This window comes from Solanum lycopersicum, chromosome 10, assembly GCF_036512215.1.
Source record: "Solanum lycopersicum chromosome 10, SLM_r2.1".
NCBI lineage: Eukaryota > Viridiplantae > Streptophyta > Magnoliopsida > Solanales > Solanaceae > Solanum > Solanum lycopersicum.
Window position 1 is genome coordinate 6,930,662 of NC_090809.1, and position 22,604 is coordinate 6,953,265.

General features: G+C 34.6%; 1 protein-coding gene across 1 annotated transcript; it reads left to right on the forward strand.

The window, feature by feature from the left end:
- Nucleotides 1-7,767: 7,767 nt before the first annotated feature.
- LOC101247075 (uncharacterized) lies at nucleotides 7,768-10,207 on the forward strand. Its single transcript, XM_004248517.4, has 2 exons — nucleotides 7,768-8,803; nucleotides 9,312-10,207. The coding sequence occupies exons 1-2, from the start codon at nucleotides 7,938-7,940 to the stop codon at nucleotides 9,949-9,951; spliced, it is 1,506 nt and encodes a 501-aa protein (XP_004248565.1). The 5' UTR covers nucleotides 7,768-7,937; the 3' UTR covers nucleotides 9,952-10,207.
- Nucleotides 10,208-22,604: the final 12,397 nt, after the last annotated feature.

A 22,604-nucleotide genomic window follows, 5' to 3' on the forward strand; every position in this document is an offset into this window, starting at 1 on the left:
TTACATGCTTTAATTATTTTTCTATTTTATTTGTCGTTATTTGAAAGTTAGAAAATTTCAAATTCCCGCAAAGCGTCACTCTGATTTTAACGACTCAATAAATCAAGTAAAGAGCTTAAAAGATTTTGCAAATTAAAATTCACATTGTGAGATAATTTCCTTCACTTTCTAATAATGTTAAATGATTCTTATCTTTAAAATTCTAAATAATTTTTATCGCAATCTTAAGTAGAATTTTTAGCCAAATGTTTAGTTACTAGATAATCATATGTTAGCGGACGTTTTAGGTGTTTTTCAAAATCTTCCTAGCACGTTAATAGGAATCTCCGAACCCTTTTAAATGTTTTCAAAATGGTTTCTTCTTTTTAGTCTTTTGAAAACAAAAGTTTTCTTGATTTTTCTTAAAAATTAAGTGGCGATTCTAAAAGGTCGAAAATTTACAAAAAAAAAACAATATTTTTCCTATTTTCTATCAAAATAGTTGTTGTTTGCCAACAACACATTCTTCACATATTTGAGAAGGATCAATAATTTCAGGAAGGACCGTCACCATATTCTTCTTATGAAGGATCTTCAAACCACTAAAATTTAGATGACCATATCAAAAATACCACAACCATGAAATTTTTCTCACTTCCGCTATAAAACAAGATTGAATATTTCAATCATCAAAGGCAACAACCTGTCATGACTCATTTTCACAATAGTGATAACTCTAGAACAATCAGAAATCTCGCAACAATCGTTCCTAAGGGTGATGACATATCCTTTGTATAACAGTTGACCAGAACCCATTAAATTATTTTTTAAAGCAGATAAAACACATTAGATATGGTTTCCACACACCCATTTTTGGTTCTAAAATTTAATTGTACTCTTCCCTATTACATTCACAAGGGGCAGATCACCAAAACCAATTGTTGAATAGAAGCTTTCATTTAAATTAAAGAAGAAGGACTTACTTCCGGTCATGTGGTTACTGTAGTCAATATCCATATAACAAAGAGCTTGCTCCTCAGGCCCATTTTCATCGTGGACTGCCATTAACAAGGTTGCTCCTTCATTTTCTCAGCAAAATTTGACTATTTTTCTTTACCACTAGGCAATATAGTACGACATTCAGAACAATATGACCTAATTTATGACAACGATAACGTTCTACCTTAGATTTGTCAAAATCTTTTCTTGTGCATTTGCCATAGTCATTATTATTGACTCTAAAATTCTTGTTGCACTCTTTATTGCCATTATCCCCAAAATTCCCTCGATCTCCTCTCCCTTTTCCTCTACCTCTACCCCTTCCTCTCGAATAGAAAGAAATAAAAGTAGAAGCCTTCAAGACCTGCTCCTCAAAAGTTGAACTTCAGTTCATCTTTTGCTCATGAACCAACAAGGTGCTTAGCAATTCGTCAAGTGACAAAGCATTTATGTCTTTTGACTCCTTAATCGAGCATACAACATAATCATATTTTGGTGACAAGGAAAGCAATATATTTTCAACAACTATGACATAGTTCATTTTCTCGCCATGAAATCGCATCTTGTTTCTTATCTCCATGGTTCTAGCACAAAAGCTAGTGACAATTTCACCCTCCTTCATCTGCAAAGTTTCTAAGTCCCTCCTCCAAGGTTGAAGTTGTGCTCGATTCACTCATATATTACCTTGATACTTTTTTTTTCATGAAGTCTCATATATCTTTGGAATTTCATTTGCAAAGAATAGTTTCCAAGATGGGCGTTCAATAGCCTGAAAGAGGTAACTTTTGGCCTTCAAACCTTTCAGCGCTTTCTTCCTTCAAACTCTGTCTTTTGAGCATTCGTCAAAGCTTTGCAATCCGTTAGAGTGTCGATTCCATCCTCGACAATTGGCCAATACTCCTTTGACCGTAAGTAGTTTTCCATTAGCATACTCACATGGTCATAGTGTCCATTTAAACGAGGGACGACTTCTTGCACTAAGTTGCTCTCTAAAGCCATAGATGAATACTGAATTTTTGGGTGAACTCTCCCTTACAGTTTTTTTTTAAAAAAAATATTAAACCTGAATCTTGATAGAGTGTCGATTCCATCCTCGACAATTGGTCAATACTCCTTAGACCGTAAGTAGTTTTCCATTAGCATACTCACATGGTCATAGTATCCATTTAAACGAGGGACGACTTCTTGCACTAAGTTGCTCTCTAAAGCCATAGATGAATACTGAATTTTTGGGTGAACTCTCCCTTACAGTTTTTTTTTAAAAAAATATTAAACCTGAATCTTGATAGCGCTAATAGAAAATAACGAGAAGAACGATGAAGAAAGTCGATTGAAATAAGCAACATAAGAAAAATTATTACTGCGCGGCTCTCTTATGTTCAATAGCAATCAAGAAAAGTCAATATATAGACTACTAGGACTCCTAACAGACGCTACTAACTCACTAAGTATCTGCCCAATTCCTAATAATTAGGAGTTGAACACAAGGGCGGTTTTACCTTCAACCAAGTGGGTTCATCCGAACCTCTATCGTCGAAAAATTACATTATATATACACGATTAAATTTTAAATATATGTGTATATATATAACATTGAACCCATTGAACATACACCAAAGGCGTAGCTCAGTGGTGTTGGTGTTCAAGAATCCGCGCTGAGGCACGCAAAGTCGTGAGTTCGAATCGGGATGGAGTTAATTTTTTATTAGCTTATATTTTAGGCGTTTTAATTGTTTTTTTAAAAATAATTATGGAATCAGAAATTGCTTTTTCAAAATAATAATGAAATCAGAAAAACAATTTTAGTTTCAAAAAGTTAAAACCCTAATAGGAAATTTAGGTTTATTAGTTAAATTCCTAATTACAAAGTTAAATAATAAAAACCCTTTTCTTATTTTATGATTTTTCCACGTTTTATTTTCATTGTCTCTTCTTCCTTGTCGTTGCCAGTTGGGCGCTGGCTGCTGCTTGTTACTTCCGTTGGATCGGTCGTTATTGAAAACTTGATCTATTTAAGTTTTTAGATATATTGATTATTTTATCCGACCCATTTATATCTGATTCGACCCATTTATTTGTGGATATTGTTTATGTGATTAATTTATTTTTTTGAACCCCCTTGATGAGTACACCAAGACAAGTCAACCTAAAACTAACTAATATGACAACTGCAGAAGTAAAACAAGGAAAATAAACTCATACCATCTAATAACATGGAATCAACTTAAATAAAACCCTAAAACTCGATTTTCACGTGTACAAGCTCTAATGTATTACAATTGATTTGAAAGAAAAATACAAGTCTCAAATAATATTGTTTCTAGAAGAGAATAATCATAAATAAAGAGAAGGAGGGTCCACTGAGTTGACAAATAGCTACCTCACAAATCTCCATAGAAAGCCTCATAGAAGGAGAGAACAGACAATAATCACGAAGATCATAAATAACTTGAGGTCACTACAAGTTATTACATATTGATAATAAAATCACATAAATTTTAAAACTTCATGCTTCTATTGCATAGAGATTCCATAAGTGTTATTATCCAGAAATGAATCATTTATAAAGTACTAAGTGAGTTATTTACATCCTCTTACGGGACTGTGATGAGAATGAGGTTTCATTTTTTTATTAGATCCATACAATTTCATATTAAAAATACACATATTTAATCACATCTCTTTGATTCTTTAATTTTGTAAAATTGAATTATGCAAAGAAAGGAATAAGTCTTTCCTATAGAAAAAAACACTAGAAATACTAAGAGAAAACAAGAGAAAGAAAATAATTAGCTTTATATGTACTCACTAGTCACTTGAAGGACTAAGGAAAATCGAGATTAAAAAAAGAAGTAACTAACTTTATTTGTAAAATCGAGAGCCTTTAATTTCTCCCATTTAATTGTCATAGTTTTCATTTTTAGAATCAAACGATAATAATTTTGACTAACATTTTACGATGTATATTCAGTCATCATATTAATATGCAAAAAAAAATATAATTTATAGTACTTTTCGTATTGTTTTTGAATACATAAAGTTTTTATTGTAAAATATCAAATTAATGTAATCGAATTTGATTTTTAAAATTAATCAAATTAACTTTTTAAAAATATAACGTTTACAAATAGTGGTTAGAGTACGTAAAGAATAAGAATCATATTCATACGTACAAAAGTAGTAGAAGTAAAGATATGAAACAACCAAAAGAGGTTTGAAAGTTTTAACATTATCCTAACTAAGCAAGAACTCTGAAAAAAATGAAGAGGAGTCAAATTTTAAAATAATAAATAAACAAAGTGGAACTATTAACATTCTTGATAAATTATCACTAATGATGCCAAAAACAAAGAGGATGATTAAAAAAAGGCATAATATATAGAAGGCATAGGCATAATACATAAATATATTCTTTTAACTTGACTTCAAAGCATATTTATGCCCTTTAATTTTGGGTGTGCTGATGTAGGCACTTAAACTTGTATAAAGTTGAACAAATAGACACGCATGTCCTATATGGTATCCAACATGCCATTTGTATCCTACGTGGTGTCGTATGTGTATCGTACCACGTAGGTCTCCTGTGTCTACTAGTTCAAATTTATACAGATTTAAGTCTCTACTTGTGCATACCCAAAGTTGAAGGACATAAATGTGATATAAGACCAAGTTAAAGGGCACATTTATATATGTATTATGCCCATATAAAATTACCTTTTAATATAGATTCAAATGGCATCTACATTTTTCAATTTTGAGTGTACACAAATATAGTTAAATTTGTAGAACAATAAACAAGCATATACGCATGTCCTACGTAACAATTTTCATCTTATGTGGCATCCTACATGTATTATGTCACATAGGACGTGTGTGTATACTTGTGTACACATTAGATTGGATGACATATATATCAATTCATACTATCATACTTAGCAATCAATGATGAATTGGAGCTCTTCAAGCCAAACTCTAGCTTTCTCACTCAGTTCTTGAGGGAATTTTTGGGGTGATCTTGGAGGGATTTAGGAGTTTTAGAAGCTTGATTTATAATGGATAGTTTTTAGGCTTAAAGGACCTATATAGGGCTTAGGATTAAGATCAAAGTAACTTAGTTTAGGTATTAATTAATTAGAGAAAAGACTTAAAAGTCCTTTTAAAATAATTGTCAATTCATTCCTACATATGGTCTGTAGGTTTTTCTACGGACCGTTCTGGTCAAAAATAGAAATGACGAGAGAGACTATTAGTTTAGACTAACTTTTTATGGCACTCATGTATGACTTGTAGGTCTATCTGCGATCCATACATGCCAACCAAAGAAACCAACATTAAACTTTAGAATTTCACGTAGTTTAGGGGTAACCTATGGTACCTATCTATGACTCATATGTGGGGAGTAGGGATGTACAAAAACGAATCAAAAATCGAATCAAACCGTAAATCGAGTCAAACAAAAAAAAACCCGACTAGTTTTTGGTTTGACTTGGTTTGGTGTCGAAAAACCCGACTACATTTGTATTGGTTTGGGTTCAACTAAAAAAACCAACCCGACATTATATATATAATTTTAAAATTTTATTTTATATGTAAAAATACTTACTTTGATATAGTTTTTAAAATCTCATATACTTTTTCATAGTTTTTATCTTTTCATATATTTATTTCATATTCGGAAGTTAGAATTCTTAATGATCTAATAAAGATTAATAGTCCATAGATGTTGGTTATTATAAAAAAGTTTAAATAAAAATCAAATTAATACTAATGCAAAATGAAAATCAATTCAACACTAAGAATGATAATAATATTGAATATTTGTTTTTTAGTTTTACATAGATTTAGACAATTAAAATACATGATCTAATTTTACTTTCTTTTAATATTTAGTCATGTGGCTAATACTTACTAACTTATTTTAGCATGATTTAGTACTTTAAATGATGATCAATTTCATTATGACTTATTAATTTGCAATATTTATTTTACGCGATTTTATTATTTATTTTTTTGTTGGATATTTTTGTGTCGTTAATCATACCATATTTTGTGTTATTTTTTGGGAAATAACTTAGAGAGTTGCATTTGGTAGGAGCCAAAAAATATTTGAAGTACAAGTAAATTATATGTTTATATGAATATTTTATCGAAAAAAACTGAAAATTCGAAACACCCGAAAAAATCCGAAGTTGAATAATCCTAGTTTTATTTATTTGGTTTGTTTTGTAAATTTATAAATCTGACACAAATGATTTGATTTGATATTCAAAAATCCAGACCAATCCGATCATATACACCCCTACATGGGAGGATGGGCTTTCCTAATGTTCCGTATAAAGGGTAGTGAGACTTGTTTTGAAAAAATTAATAATTTCTCTATGGGTACTATAGACACATGCAACTCAAAAACTTAATTCTGCTCTTTTTTTAAATTCTGAGGTGTTATATTTGACTTGCAAGCATTTTCTTGTTAGTTAAATCGAATCGTTATCAATCAAAATCGATAAAAATTATATTATCAATTTGATTATTGGTTCAGAACTTTTAGAAACTAAAAACCACTAATACTTAAAGCTCATCAAAACGATCTATGCACACCCTTATCTAGAAATTAAAGGAGCCTCATTTTGTAACAATGGCTTGACAGTGTCCAATATAAAATTCATATATTTTATAAAAATATAATTTGAAGTCCAATCCATAATCCAAAACAAATATCTAAGATTTCCAATTTTACGGAGAGATTTGATGGTACATGAAACGTCATCATAAGCTTAATTTGTTGTTAAGCAAAGAGTTAAGGTTAGGCTGTTAGGCAGAGATGTAAGGAGTTTGGCACGGAACCACCTCACATTCTTGTGGCTTGTGTGATGTAAGGTTGTTAACATGCATAATTAAGCCTAGATTCTTTACTTTTGATCTTACAAATAAAGAGTAGGAATAATCTTCATGCGTAGTTACGTACAAATAAAAGTAGTTGAAGTAAAGATATAAACAACAAAAAGAGAATTGAAAGTTCAAACATTATCCTATTTAAGCAACAACTTGGAACAAATAAGAGGGGTCGAATTTGAAAAATAAATACAGTGGAACTATTAATATTCTTGATAAATTATCACTAATGATGCCAAAAACAGTGAGAATAATAATAATAAAAAGGCATAATATATAAAGTACCCTTTATATGGATTCAAATGTTATATCTACGCTCTTCAATTTTGAGTATATAAAGTATAGCTAAATTTGTATCATAATAAACAAGTATACACACATGTCTTACGTGGTAATTCACATTTTATGTAGTGTCCTACATGTATTATTATGTCACTAGGATGTGTGTCTACTTGTATACACACAAAATAAGATGACATAAATGTTATTTAAAATCAAGTTAAATGACACAATTATATATTATACTATCTCTGTCCACTTTTAATTATCATAGTTTCTTTTTTTAGAGTCAAACGATAATAACGTTGACTAACAATTTTATGATGTATTTTTTCATCATATTGATATGCAAAATAATGGAATTTATAATACTTTTTGTATAAATTTTAAATATATAAATATTTTATTTCAAATTCGAATAAATGTAATATAATTTAACTCTGAAAATTAGTCAACTTAACTTTTGAAAAGCTCATTATAACAATTAAAAGTGGACATGGGAATACCAAATAGTAGAAATGTAGTCCATAACTTCCTCGTAACATAAAAAAAATTCTCTTAGATGGTCCTGAAGTTAAAGAATCTATATATAAATTCTTTCAAAGTATATATTTCCTTGTGCAATTTTCAACATTTACCTTTATTCCGTTCATTAAAGCAAATTCAATTTGTAACCTTTTTAAGTTATATCTTAGCCTTAGGAATCTTTCTTTTCACAATATCTGTCTATAAATATTTACACATTAATTCCATCATCATATAACATACATACAAGTGTGATTAAAACTATGGCTTATTATTATACTTGCAATTTTCCTGATATATACTCTTGGATAAACAACTTACCACCAACTTCTAAATGGAAAACAGACTCTATTTCAATTTGCATTTCTCCTTCATGTTCATCTCAACCTTCCCTCAAACTCTCCATAGCTAAAAATTACCATTTTTCCATCGTCGCGGATTATAATCTTCCTATTTCCCTATGGACCTCAAAACAGTTAAGAGTTAAATATAGTACAACAAAATTATTAGACGATGAATCAGTATTCAGTTTCTTGATTAATATCGTCCGCGATGTACTTAACTATGGTCCGAATAAAAATTATAACTCGTTGTTCCTCAAGATTCCACGAATGGATTTTAACAACTCCGATTTTAAGGAAATTTTCAATTTCTCATTTCTTACTTTGGCTTTCATAATTTGTATCTATGAAGCCCCTGCTGATCTTAGGTCAACATGTATTATTGCCCTGAAGAATCAATTTTCGTGTTCTCAATCTAGACAAGCATCAAAATTGCTCGTGAGGATTTTGGGATCGAATACTGAAGAGCAATGGATGCGTTCAGTAAATCTAGCGATAACTAATTGGATCTTGGAAATAAATTCCTCTTCTAATCATCATGATCATGCGATGAGAACGCCATGTCCACTGTTTTCATACTCATTTTCGACACAAGGGCTATGGAAAGTTCAGCTATATTGCCCTGTTATTGCAATGGAAGTCGAAACGTCTACTTATAGTAGTTTATCTGATGAAAGTTTGAGGTTTTCCCTCAACTTTCATCAGCTTGAAGGAGTGATCCAATTAAATCATAGAGTTATCGTTCGAGAAAAGTGGATTGAAGTAATGGTGAACACCGATAACATTAGGTATATTTGTCTTCTTTGAACTAAATACTTTTGGCGTATAACTTATAAGTTGGTTAAACTAACTTATACGTTCTTCTTGATTTATTCACATGTTTGATGCTTATAAACACAGATCAGCAAGATATCTATTATGTTATTCCAAATATTGGCCCAATAATGCCCCTATCTTATTAAGCGCATTTCAGTTATTTAACTGAATATAGTACATGCTTATAACATCCTTTTACTAAACATACAACTATTTATTATACAGAAAAAGGCTCAAATATGTCACCAAACTTTGAGAATAGGTTCACTTATGTCATCTGTTAAAAATTTGGCTCATCTATGTCATTTTCGTTTGAGAAAAGGTTCAAATCAACTGTTGAAACACTTAAAAAGTGATTCCCAACACTTGATGCTTGTGAATTACTTTTAACCATCTAATCCAAGCAGGATCGCAATTTCTTAGGGAAAAGAACCTAAAGATTGAATCTTAACTTGATTTAAAAGTTTTATGTTCATGTAGGTGTGATGTTGTTAGGCTAGTGAATGAATCACTAATGGCAGAGAGAGGTGCAGGGGTATCAGAGAAGCATTTCCCTTCAAGAATATCATTGCAACTAACTCCAACACTTCAATCCAATGTGTTGAGCATATCAGTAAACAAGTCCTCTGACAATCCCTTAAGAGAAATTGGCATCGAAAAGACCGTTGAAGCGGGATTCGATCCACCAAACACTTACATGGGCTTAAAAGTCTCCGCGGGAGAGACAGTTGTTACGACCATGAAGCCGTGGAAATTTGAGCAATCTGTTAATGGAGATGGTGCAAATTTGAATTGGTTTCTTCATGATAGTGGAAATGGAAGAGAGGTATTTTCGTCAAAGCCTTCTGTTTTTTCATTAATTCAGCCAAAAGCTTGGTTCAAGAACAGATATTCAAGTGTTAATAGGCCTTTTACTAAGCAAGGAGGGGTAATTTTTGCTGGAGATGAATATGGAGAAAGTGTGTGTTGGAAAGTGGATAAAAGGGCTATAGGAAAAACAATGGAATGGGAATTGAAAGGGAGACTTTGGTTAACATATTGGCCAAATAAACATATAACTCCTTATGCTGAGACTAGAAGATTGGAATTTAGAGAAGTGCTTCATCTCAAACTTGCATAGTTAATATTTGTTGTTATTGATTATTTCGGATAGATGGTTTATGTTACATCTTCTTCTTCAAGTGTGTGCGCTCTAGCTGCTTAGCCTGCATGAATGTGGGATGCTTCGTCTGTTGAGCTGGCCTTTTTATTATGTGTTGTAAAGTTATATTTGTTGAATTGATTGTCAAAATGATGCTTGCGTCTAAGGTTGGTAGGTTGTCTACATCACAACCGTTGAGATGCAGCTTTTATAATACTAATTATTATTATTGGCATTGGAAGTGTTTTTTTCTCAATAATGTACGCCTTAAGAAAACTAGTACCAACTACTCGACTTGAGGAACCAAGTTCCTTAGGACTAACTAAAAACATCAAGGTAAACAATAAGTGTTTTACGATTGAAAACCTCCTTACTCAAAGGGGTTAAAAACACGACCTAAACGGTGACAAATGTCAGCAACTTTGGTTTCAGATTACAACTCTATATTACAAATCTCATTTTGGCCCGGTTTGTCTTCCCTTACACATATTACACATAACACCCTTAACGTTATCATCCTTAATACACCTACAACACCCAAAATTATGATGCCTCTTTAATTGATCCAACTCCCCACACAATGTCCATGCTCCATCTTCGTTCAAGGAGTTTTGGAAGTATAATTGTCACCTCAGTCCAATGAGTGTCTCCTCCACCAGAACCTTTTCATTCTCGTCCTTTATGAAGTTCACTTGATCCAGGTCACATGTCCTCCATTCTCTCGCCTTGTCTAGCCTGTACAACTTTTTATCCCCATAATTATCCTCTAACCCAACATACATACATTGTAACTACAAACTATACCTCCTTCTTTGCTACTTTATACTTTTCCACTTTTCCTCCTCTCATTCTTACTTTCCACCAACCTCGCGGTACCTTCTTAACCTCTACCGATGTCATCCCGATCTACCTCTCGAGACCCCCAACATCTAGAGAAGTACTCTCCCCCCACCCTACTCATTGAACCATTAACAAATTTAAGAGCACAAAATATATATATAATGCTTGTCAATATTAGCTGTACAGATAAAAATGAAACAATAAAATAAATAACCACCTAGAATAATACACATAAAAGAGTTATCCCTTAATTATATATTACCATTATCCCCACATTAAAAAAATACAGTATATTTTATAATAAAAAATTTCCTTTCAAATTTTAAAAATAAAAGTGGGCCCAAAGGAGAGTTGTAATTGCCTTAGTTGAGCCCACCCTATCTTAAAGTGGGTGGAAGTATGGACAATATACATCTCATTTATTACTATTTGCTTTCATCTCATAAAAATTGGCAATAAATGTGCTAAAGGTTGAAACGTCATATAATTTAAATTACGAGTTCAAATATATTAAATATAATAATTTAAGGAAACTACCTAAATATACTATATTAAAAAATATTTATCATTTATAGTAATAATATTTTTTTTAATTACTTTTATTTCAGTTTTAATATAATTGTAATACTGTTTTAATATATATTACAAAAAACACTATTATTCACATATAATACAAGTTTTATTGATGGATAATATATTTTTATCACACATTTTAATACACTTATAATACGATGTCAATTTATTCCCTAACAAGCATAATAGATTTGAAAAAACGGTTATAATACTTATATATGAAAAGTTGTCTTTTATGAAAAATTGCGACTTTGATGAAGAATTGCAACTTTTATGAAAGATTGTGAGCTTTCCAAAGGATTGCAACTTTTCCAAATAGTTGAAACCTTTCTGATGAAGCACAATAACTATTTTTTTACACGACCCTTTGTTGTCTATAAATAGAGGGATTTCCTCTCATTATAAAATATTTCTTCTGCTTCTCCTTCTCCTCCTCCTCATTCACAATTAAATATTTTTGTACGTATTTTTTCTTTTTCTCCTTCTCCTTTTTCTCCTCATTCACAATTAAATATTTGTGTACTTTGCTCATGTTGAATAACTCTCTAAGACCATTGCTTATGTTATAAATCCTGGTGTGTCTTTTAACAATCATTAATTTATGCTTATGTTATTAAGGATAATGGTAAGATGTAATAATTTTCATTTTCCTTTACATCATTAGTGTTTAATCTTGCACGTAAGATAATATAGTGTTTTAGTGATAGTGCCAGATATACTTTAAGTAATACTTTATAAATTTTGTGATATTTAATTCCCGCGAAACACGAATAATTTTACTTGATTAATAATAAATAACAATCGAAATAATAGATTCATCTTAAATTGCAAATTATTTTGAAATCAATTAGTTTTTTTAATTATTTTTTTTGTTACACTCGTGTTAAATTGTCACTTCCGATCGAGGCACACATATCTTGAACACTTAAAAATCCTTATTCTTTTATCCTTTTTTATATTTATATTTTATGACCAACAAATAAATTTTAATAACACAATGAAAACTAGCCAACTTATCTTAACTAAGTTCTAATATAAAAAAAAGTTAGACAAATTGTTCAGTGAATCAAATTTTTTTATTAGAAGTAACTCAATTATTATTATTAATTACATAAATAAGTCATTCAGTCACTTTGAAATTATTTTATACTCCTTCCGTCCACTTTTATTTGTCATGTTAAATTTTTTGAAAGTCAAATTTTGACTAATTTTCAAAGTTAAATTAGATTATATTAATTCGATATTTTAAATAAAAAAAATCGATATTCAAAAACTATATGAAAAGTATTATAAAGTGCAATTTTTTGCATATCAATATGATGAAAAAATACATCTTAAAATATTAATCAAAATTATTATAGTTTGACTAGAAATCATAACAAATAATAGTAGACGGACGAAGTAAAAAATTCCTCTCTTATTTCCCAAAATAACTAATAATAGATACGTGCATCCTAGGGATAGAGCATATTCATCAATTTTCAACACAACAGTGACGGAAAACCTAACTTAGTGCGGTACTGCCCAACATTGGGACCATTTAATCAATATGGTGGTCAAAACCCAAAAATTTTAAGATTATATTTGGCTAGAGATATGTGTATTTATTTGTAAGGACACCAAAGGTCATTTTTAAAAAAAAATTTAAAAAAATTATTTTACCTTTTTTGATAGTTGTTTCGAGTCAATTTTTTTTTATCATTTAACGGAGTAGGTTTTAAATTAAGTAGTGATTGAGGAATGATTTTGAAACGACCCGAACCATCGTTAATTAGGAAAAAGCAAAAAACTCAGAAATTTCCAGCCCACTGTTCCGCTAGGGTGAGACTTGCTGTTAGGGCGGGATAAGTTAGCGCTAGAGCGGGATAGGCAAGACAAAACGTAAATAACGTGAAATCTTAATCTCTCCTTCTTTCTAAAATACCTAAATTAGTCGTAAAACGCCTTAGAAACCCCCAAAAAGTTGTTGCAAGCTTGGAAAGAAGGGACAGAGGGATTTCTAACATGAGCTTGTCGAGAGATTGCGGATTTCTAGCCAAGATCACCATCACAAGCCGGGAAAACAAAAATCGAAGTCAATAACTCCATGCAGCTGTGTGGCGCCTAGGTAGGCTAGGTTTTTTATGAATTGAATAGTTATAAATTTGTGTTCACTGTGTAATATATTTAAATCAACGCTAGAATCATGTGTAGGCCTTCGTGCACAGAGGGAAATCTAGTTAAACCCTAGGAATAAGCCTTAGATGATGATCTAGGGTTAGCTACGGTCGAATTATTGTTTACATGATATATGTGTTTAAGTAGTTCAATGGTAAGGGTTGTGTTTCTGTCATTAAAGGTGGTATATTAAAACTTGCGTTAATGTAAATCGTGCATGTATGCGTATGAAACCTGTTGATCACGCCTAATGTGAATGAGAAGGAACTAAGAACTATATGTTTTTTTGAATCACTTCTTGATGTATGATTGTGATGATATACTTATGATTGTGATTGTGGTGTGTTGCATGGATCGGTTGTCACGTTCCGTCATAACCAACTGGGATCAGTTGCCACACTCCTATATAACCTGCTGGATCGTTTGCAAACGTTCAGGCATAACTAACTAGGACAGTTGCCATGTTCTGGCATAATTATTGGATAGGAAACCACATTCTGATATGCTAACAGTTTGTGTTTGGGTTCAATGAGAGGACCAACTATGTGACATAATTGTGTACATGGAAAAGGTAGATTTGAACATAGTGCATAATGACAATTAATTTTGTACTTTTCAGAGTTGTGATATGGTTATGATTTCTTAGGTTTGATTGTTTTCCTATGTTGTTTAGACTCTGTAATTATAATAATGAAAGGTGAAATAGAGGTGGGGAGTAGGCATTACAAGAATTGTTAATGTCCAAGTGAGGGAGGAATATGTTGTAATGGCAATGAGTGGGGTTAGTGTATGTGTATGAGTGCTTAGGGGGATGTCACATTGCAGAAAGGAATTCGTGTTTAGTGGTTAGAAACTTGACTTAATATACTATGTGGGTATGACTGGGTAAATAGAGAGAAAGCAAGGGTATGACTCGAGCAGTTACCCGAAAAGTTGTAATTATATTTGGAAACCTTCCTATGTGCTAGAATGGTTAGGCTATGATCAAGAACCTAGTAAGTAGATTGACCGAGAGGGTGGTTAGTAGTTAGACAGCTAGTGCAATTTGATATGTTGTTAGCCTCCTAAGCATTAAAAGTGTTTTGATAATTAAAAATAAGTCTAGTGTTGCTTGCAGGATCCGATGAGCAGTACATAGTGACATTGTCATAATCCAGGTTTACAACAAAAGAGAACAAATCATATCAGAATCCACAATCAAAGCTGGTCAAGATCTTAGTGATTGATTAAATCTCCAAGATTCAAGGAAGCCAACCAACCCATATCCTCAAACTCCTGCGAATCAACAAAACTCAATCAATCAAGGAAATCAGGAAATCAATCTATAAAGGCAGGTATCCAACAATCAAGACAGAAAAACTCCAACATACAAGAAAGCCATAAATCAAGTAAGACAACAAACTCTACTAAAGACGCCTCACTAGAATAAGGAAGGATATAATGGACATATCTGATATGGGCATGATCAGAATCCTATCCAAATCAGACTCAATCAAGAAATCCCTACAAATCATTAATTAAATGAAAATCCCTTGGTTGTTCCTTAAGAAGAGCAAAAATCCTCGCCTATTTAAATAGATGGATGACCTTTCTATAGAAACCTACGCAACTTCACTTGAACTTATCATTGTAATCTTATTTCATCCTTGATAAAGTTTTGTACATGTGAGTGAAAAATTGTAAAAGAACAAGATTCTAAGTGTAGTTTATACAAGTAGAGGTAGTGTAAACATAGAATCTTTGATTTGCACATCAGACAGGTCTTGAAGATTATTCTCCCTGTACAACAGAGTTAGCCTCAAGCTCTAATGAAAATCCAAAGGAACTGGACTAGGCACCACAATGGTGATCCCAACCAGTATAAAACCTTCTGTGTCTATTTAATTTCAGTATCTTATCTTGTTTTATATTGTTGAACTAACTTACAGGTGAGCCGACTACTCTTCAAAGGTTGTCAACTAACATAATTTTTTAATTCAACCCCCTCATTAATTTCAATTGGTAGCAGATAAGGTCTTAAAATTTTAGTGTTTAACCACACGTGCGCAAAGATCCAAAATTGCACACTATCATATTCTTGGAGCCTTACTTTTACACTCTTCAATCCACTTTGTCGGAGCGTCTTTCTTTAACAGCTTGAAGATAGGCTCAGACAGCACGTTTAATTGATCTATGAATCGGCTAATGTAGTTCAACCTCCCTAAGAAACTCATCACCTCTTTTCTCATCTTCGGCGGAGGTAACTCTTGAATTGCTTTAATCTTGGAAGGATCGAGCTCAATGCCCCTTCAAAAGCGCATTAGTTGAGGCCAAATGACATCACCCTGTAATGATATACACCCCAAGGTGTAATAAAAACTATTTTTGCTGCATCTTCTTCGTCCATCAGAATTTGATGATAACCTGTATAACAATCCAAAAATGACTGCATTTCTTGTTTACACACAGTTATTGATCAGAATGTGAATTTTTGGTAGTAGAAAATTATACTTAGGGCTGGCTTTGTTCATATCCCTATAGTTGACACAAATTCTGATGTTCCCATCTTTTTTGGTGACCGGAATAATATTGGCCAACCATGTCGGGTATTGCATCACTTCCACCAATCGAAACTCAATCTGCTTGGTGATATCTTCTTTAATCTTTAAACTCAACTCAGGCTTAAACTTCCGAGCCTTCTATTTTTACTGGACTGAACCCCGAATTGATCGGCAACTTGTGAGACACCACATTGGTACTCAACCGTAACATGACGCTGACTTCCCAAATGAACACATTAATGTACTCGGTGAGTAAATGAATCATACCCTTTCTTTGGTCTTTATTTAAGTGAAAGTTGATTTTGACCTTTTTGACACACTCTTCGTCTCCCAGATTTACCGTTTTAGTTTCCTTTAAATTCGGCTTATCCTAATTTTCAAACTGTAGAAACTGTTCAGCAACATATTCCGGTGCCTCAATTGCCTCTTCGTATTCATCAACTTCGTCATCACCTTCCTCATTTTGTTCGTTCAGCTTGTGACATGACATGACATTTTCAAGTTTAAAACTTAGATTACTGAAACCATAACTAGACAAAGTTAGGAAAGTAGAATATAGCAAATAAATAATTAAGCAAATTTTGAATAAAGGAGGCTTTTAATTAAATTGGAAAAACAGTGCAAACTTTGGCCATAGAAAGGGACATGTTCCCTTTAAATATCACAAGAAAATTTAAAAGTTCAAATGAGCAAAATGATGGGTCTCGGTCCTCTTACGGACCACCACCGATTTAAATATGCATAAATGATGCCCTTCTACCAAGGAGTTCGGGGAATCAAAATCGGCTTGGAGGTCCAATTCTACAGAATATCTCCAGGCTCAGCATCACGGATACCAGCTAACTCGACCTCTCCCTCAATAACATCATTGATCTCCTCGAAGAGGCCACAAATTCATTCCCCAAGGTCGTCTTGTTCGGTATACTCTCGGACTGGGAAAGATTGATATTGATGAGGGATCGGCTTAGCCAAAGCTTGATCATTCTTCTTCTTAGCCTTCATATCATCATCTGTGGGGATGTACCCCGAACCATATCTGGCTCCTTTAATGGGGACTTAAATAGGCTCAACAATCCCTTGGGAATTCCTTCCCAATCCGAAAGCTGGTTCGAAACCATTCTGCAGAATCACAGTGGCAATCATCTTGTACATGGCAGGCATGGGAGTTTGTGGGGCCAAGTCCTCACTGGTGGCATTTACCAGCTCCACCATGTAGATATTTGTACCTCGCGATACCTCATCAATAATTGGCGCCTGTCTGCCAGAGTGACTACCTTAGCCATGAATAACCAGCTCTTAATCCTTCCAAATAAGTTTCATTATTTGATGTAGAGTAGAAGGGACATCTTGATCCATATAGATGAAAGGCCTTCCCAGAAGAAGGTTATAGCTGGTATCGATGTCCAAGACTTGAAATTGTGCACTGAATTATGTTGGACCCATTTGGATGATCAGATTCACCGTTCCCAACGTATCTCTCTGTAATCCATAGAAGGCTCTTACATTGGCTTGGTTTTGTTCCAGCTTTCCCAAGTCAAACCTTAACTGTCTTAATGTTGACAACGGGCACATGTTCATACCGGATCCATTGTCCACCAGGACCGATTTATTACTTTCTCGCAGCATACGATAGTGATGTGCAACGCCTTGTTGTGTGACTTCCCCTCAAAAGGTAACTCGTCATTGCAAAAGCTAATTCGATGCCCTCGGATAACTCGATTGATCATAGCAACCACATTATCAGTGCTTGTGTCGACGGGCACATAAGTATCATCAAGAGCCTTCATCAAATCCTGTCTATGCAATTAAGATCTCATCAATAGGGCCCATATGAAAATCTGGGTTGGAGTCTTCTCCAAATTCTTGACAATAGAATAACCTTTTGGTTGCATCTTTCTCCAGAATTCCTCCGCCCGCCTTCGCTTATTAGCCTTTCACCCTGATCCTTCTTCTGTCCTACAAGGGTCAATTTTTTGGGAGTATAACATCTCCAAGATGGATTCATACCTTGAGTGGCAGCAGTTTCAATCACAAATTTTGGTTTGACAAGAGTCTCTGGTGGCACCAAGGCAATAGCTTTGCGGGTGTCAGGATCACGAACTCTTTTTTCTCTTTGACGCTTAATGAGGCCACGACCTTTTCTAGCTCTTCATGCACAACTAGAGTTATCACCTTAGTCACACACCAATCATTGTCTGTCTCTATCATGTTGATATTAACGCCTCCATGATACGACAAAGGGATGGTGTTGACATTAGCCACGTCTGCTTGAAGAAAGGCCACCTCTTGGTCGATCAGGTCTTGAATATTATGCTTGAGGTTGATACAGTCTTCAGTATCATGTACAACACTATTGGAGTGATATACACACCTTTGATCGGGCATGTAAAACTTTGAACTAGTATCCACCGGTTTGGGCCCCACCGGGTGGATATATCCGGCCGCAGCCAGTCATTTGTAATCTTTGTTCGGCTTCTGGCGAGCGCGGTAAAATTCATGGGAAGCTTTTTCTCGAATTTGGGTCGAAGAAGATCATACATGCCTTGTTGGGGAGGGGGCACCTATTGATAACTTCTGGCATTTGGACGGGGAGCTTGGATTCTGGGATATGGATTTGCTTGGTAGTTTGATGATGGATCTTGGTAATTCAGAGAGGGGTTTTGGTATAGTGGAGCTTGGACTTGATAGACAGGAGGGGGTGCTCTGTAGCTCGACTGCACGTTTGCACAGTTGGGAGCAACACCTTGATAATGAGTTTATGGAATTTGGTAAAGTGGACAATGATTTTGGTAAGTGGGAGATGGATTTTAGTAAATTGGAGGTGGATTTTGGTAGACTAGAGGAGGATTTTGGTATGAGGGAGGAGGATTATTTGGTTGACTAGCTTGATAAGAGTTCTGAGAAGGTCGAGAACAACCTTGGGAATGGGAGTATGTAAATATTCTAGGGTTTTTCTTGCCCTCGTATGAAACAGTAGCCACATCTTCTCTTTTTTTTCCAGTAGCCTTGAAGATCCGAGCGATGCGGCTACACAGTCTATCTTCCCTGATTTTAAACCATCTTTGATAGTCTTACCAATCTTGACTATCTCAGCAAATTTCGCTGCCACGAGTAGCATGATTTTGTCATAATATTCGGGCTCTTGCACCCGCACGAACACTTAAATGATTTCCTTTTCAGACATGCGTGGTTTCACCCTCGCCGCTTCCTTTCTACACCTATAGGCAAACTCCCTATAACTCTCGATTGATTTTTGCTTCATCTTCTCCAAAGAGTATCGATCTGGAACAATTTCTTCGTTGTAAGCGAATCGATCGATAAAATCTTTGGCGAATGCATTCCAGCTGGGTCATTACCTGGTTTCATCTGAGGTGAACCATTCAAAATCTTCTCCGTACAGGCTTCGGCTGAAGAGTCGCATCAATAGAGCTTTATCCCTACGAACTCCAATGAGTTAGTCGCAGTAGGCCTTTAAATGAGCCATAGGGTTCCCCACTCCTCCGGAAGTATCAAATTTCGGGATTTTGAACCCTTCTGGAAGATCCAAATTTGGATGAATACATAAATCTTCATAACTAAGCCCGACGACATCAGGGACGCATTGGAGCTCTTTCATGGGTTTCTTGATCTCTTCTTTTATGCCACCTTTGCCTCTTTCTTTTCCCTCCACTCCCTTTCCTGTTACTCATATGGAAATTTGGGAAGTGGTTCTTTTAGGTAAGGGTGGAGCTACAAAGGGACTCTAGACATTTTGAGCGGTTTGATAATTTTGTGGGTAAGTCTGAGGATCGGTATTTTGATTTAAGTGATGGTGGGGTATTTGGGGATTGAAAGTATTTTGGTTTTATTTTGGTTTAGATTTTGCGGTGGTGGAGCAGTTTGATGGTGGGTATTTTGAGGATGGGGTGGCATTTGGGGGTGGTTGTTTTGAGGAGGAGGTGGACCTTTGTAGGATGCGGAAGCATATTGGGGATTTTGGGTAGTCAGATCTATAACCAACAGATTCTGAGCAAGTGTAGATGGTTGGTTCTGAGCTGGTTCCATATTTAAAGAAGGGAAGTAGATTGAAGGTCTCCCATCAACAGCGTTAACAGCAAACCCTGGCGGAGGTAGATCCTGTCTCCTTTGCATTTCAACTCTCATTTCTGCAATTTGCTGCATCAATTGCAGAATCAATTCATTCTGGTCCGCTATGGTGGTTTGAGCCACCACAATGTTGGTGAGACTTACTTCTTCGTTTCTGTCTCTCATGACTGCCTTTCCTTTGTCAAAGCTTTATCTAGGGAAGGAATTTGTGGGGCTTTTTGATCTGGTGAAGTAGGGATGATCTGCCAGCTTTTGATCGACAAAGATCAGTTTCAAAGTACCTCAGAAGGAAAGTAACTCAAAAGGAAGATTTTTTAGTTTCGATTCAAAATACGAAATGCATAATATCACACAGAGAGCAGATAAACACACAAGTTGCTTTGTTTAAGGATATCTTCAACTCACGAGTAAGGACGGAACACATTTTTTAACAAGCAGGAGTTTGCTTGTTTTAGTTTTGACACTGTCTCAAAAAGTCTAAATCACGTTAAGCTAAGGTTTTTTTGCAGCTGCTCTTTGACGTCCATTGATCTGGCCTTCGTATCTTATCGTAACATGAAAGGGGAGAATGCAATTTTTTAAAGATAGGGGTAATGCCTTGAAAGGTTGCCTACGTATCTCACAAGGAGAATTCAGGCCCAACATAGTTCAAGTACAACATAAAACATTTTCAGTCATTCGTTTATTATGATTACAAGGAAATTGAAAGGCAACTATAGAGCTTTTAAAGATAAAATGATGACAACACGTTATTCATTTTCCTTCTTGTTGTAGCATTAGTCTCATCCGTTCAGACGTCCCAGGAATGGAGGTTAGTACACGATTTCCTCGTCGTCGTCTTCTCCAGTCTCTACAAGGTGAGTGTTATCGGGACCACTATCAGCTTCCTGCTCGTAGATGGGGTATTTTTCACGCATTCTCTGAAGTTTATCAATCATGTTGCTATGGAAAACTTTGTTATTCTTCCTCTGTATGGCCATCCTTTCTCTCATGGAGGCGAAATCTTTGATTTCCATTGTCAGCTCCTCATCAAGTGACACGTTTTTATCTAACAGAGCGACGGTTTTCAATTCTATACTTGACTCTCTCGCTTTTCTTTCTTGCACTTTCAACTGAAATATGCCCAACTTCTCTCGCAGGTCCTCTGTCTCTATCTCAACATTTTTCTTTCTCTTCATCTGTGATTACAGATCCTCATTCAGCGTCATGATTCCAGCTTTGTAGATTGTGGTGGCCATGTCGACTCTGAGACCTTCCTCCTTGACCTCTTGAATTTCCGGAGTGATCTGTTCGATCTTTCTTTGAAGTTCTTCTCCAGTGAGTTCCATCTGGATGTTCTTACCTTTGTCCATAGCAGTGATTTTTGCCTTTTCTGAGACGGTAGAGTAGTGTTGTAGGATTTGTGGTATAGGAGGCGTCTTTTGAGTGAGAAACTTAAAACTTGAAAATTTTGATCGGATGTTTTTTTGTAATAGTGACTTGTTTGTATATTTTAGAAATTTTTGGAATGGAGTCGATTTTTGATATCCTCATTTATAGCAACATAACACATAAGCAATTAATAACACATATATCGCGTCCTAAAACATATAGGGGGACCCTTTTATGCCAAGGATAGGCCTAGCTCATTCGAATGATGTAAGCGTGAATTTTAACCAAATAGACAATTCCCCCTAAATAAATTTCACAAATGAATAATAACGTTCACAAAGGGGAAATAAAACACTAAAGGACAGACCCACACATGGGCCATTTGAATGTATGAAAGTGCAATAAAGGCAGTCCCACACAGGGGCTAAAATTAAAAATATATATAGAAAAAACTTGCGCATGGGCGAAATCCACTATGCCGCTTTAGATGGTCTTGGTCCGTCCATGTTCTCCTTAGTCTTGTATTGTTGATACATATATCACAACATTAGCGAAAATCCTTCTCTCAGGCATTCTTTGTCCTCCAAGATTTCGTATCACATCCTCTCAGTTTTCTCCTTGACCCAGGTATCGAGATCATCATAACAACGTCTTAGTATTTCCACCTCTTGATTTGCCTTTTCAAGAGTATCTTGGTTCTCGACAAACTTAACTTATATTTATTGGTCCTCTTTTTACCTCTCGTAGCTCGGTCACTGCCTTGGCTTCTCTGTTTGTTACACTGCAAAAGCTGCGGGGTTTGAGAGAAGACACGTTGTATGTCCTTTTTCAGCCATTCTTTGTAATCCTTGTCATATCCGGCATTGAATCCATCATGGGCGATGGTGTCTTTACCCATCCGCTTAGCACCTTTCCATTCTCTAAATATTTCAGACGCGTCATGTACCCTATCGTCTCCAATATCGTATACATAAACGCCATAGTACGCTCTTTAGGTTTAGTTTGTCTCCTCCCAAACTGTCGCAAGACTCGAAAAAGTGCATAAGGATGAATTCCCCAAATACC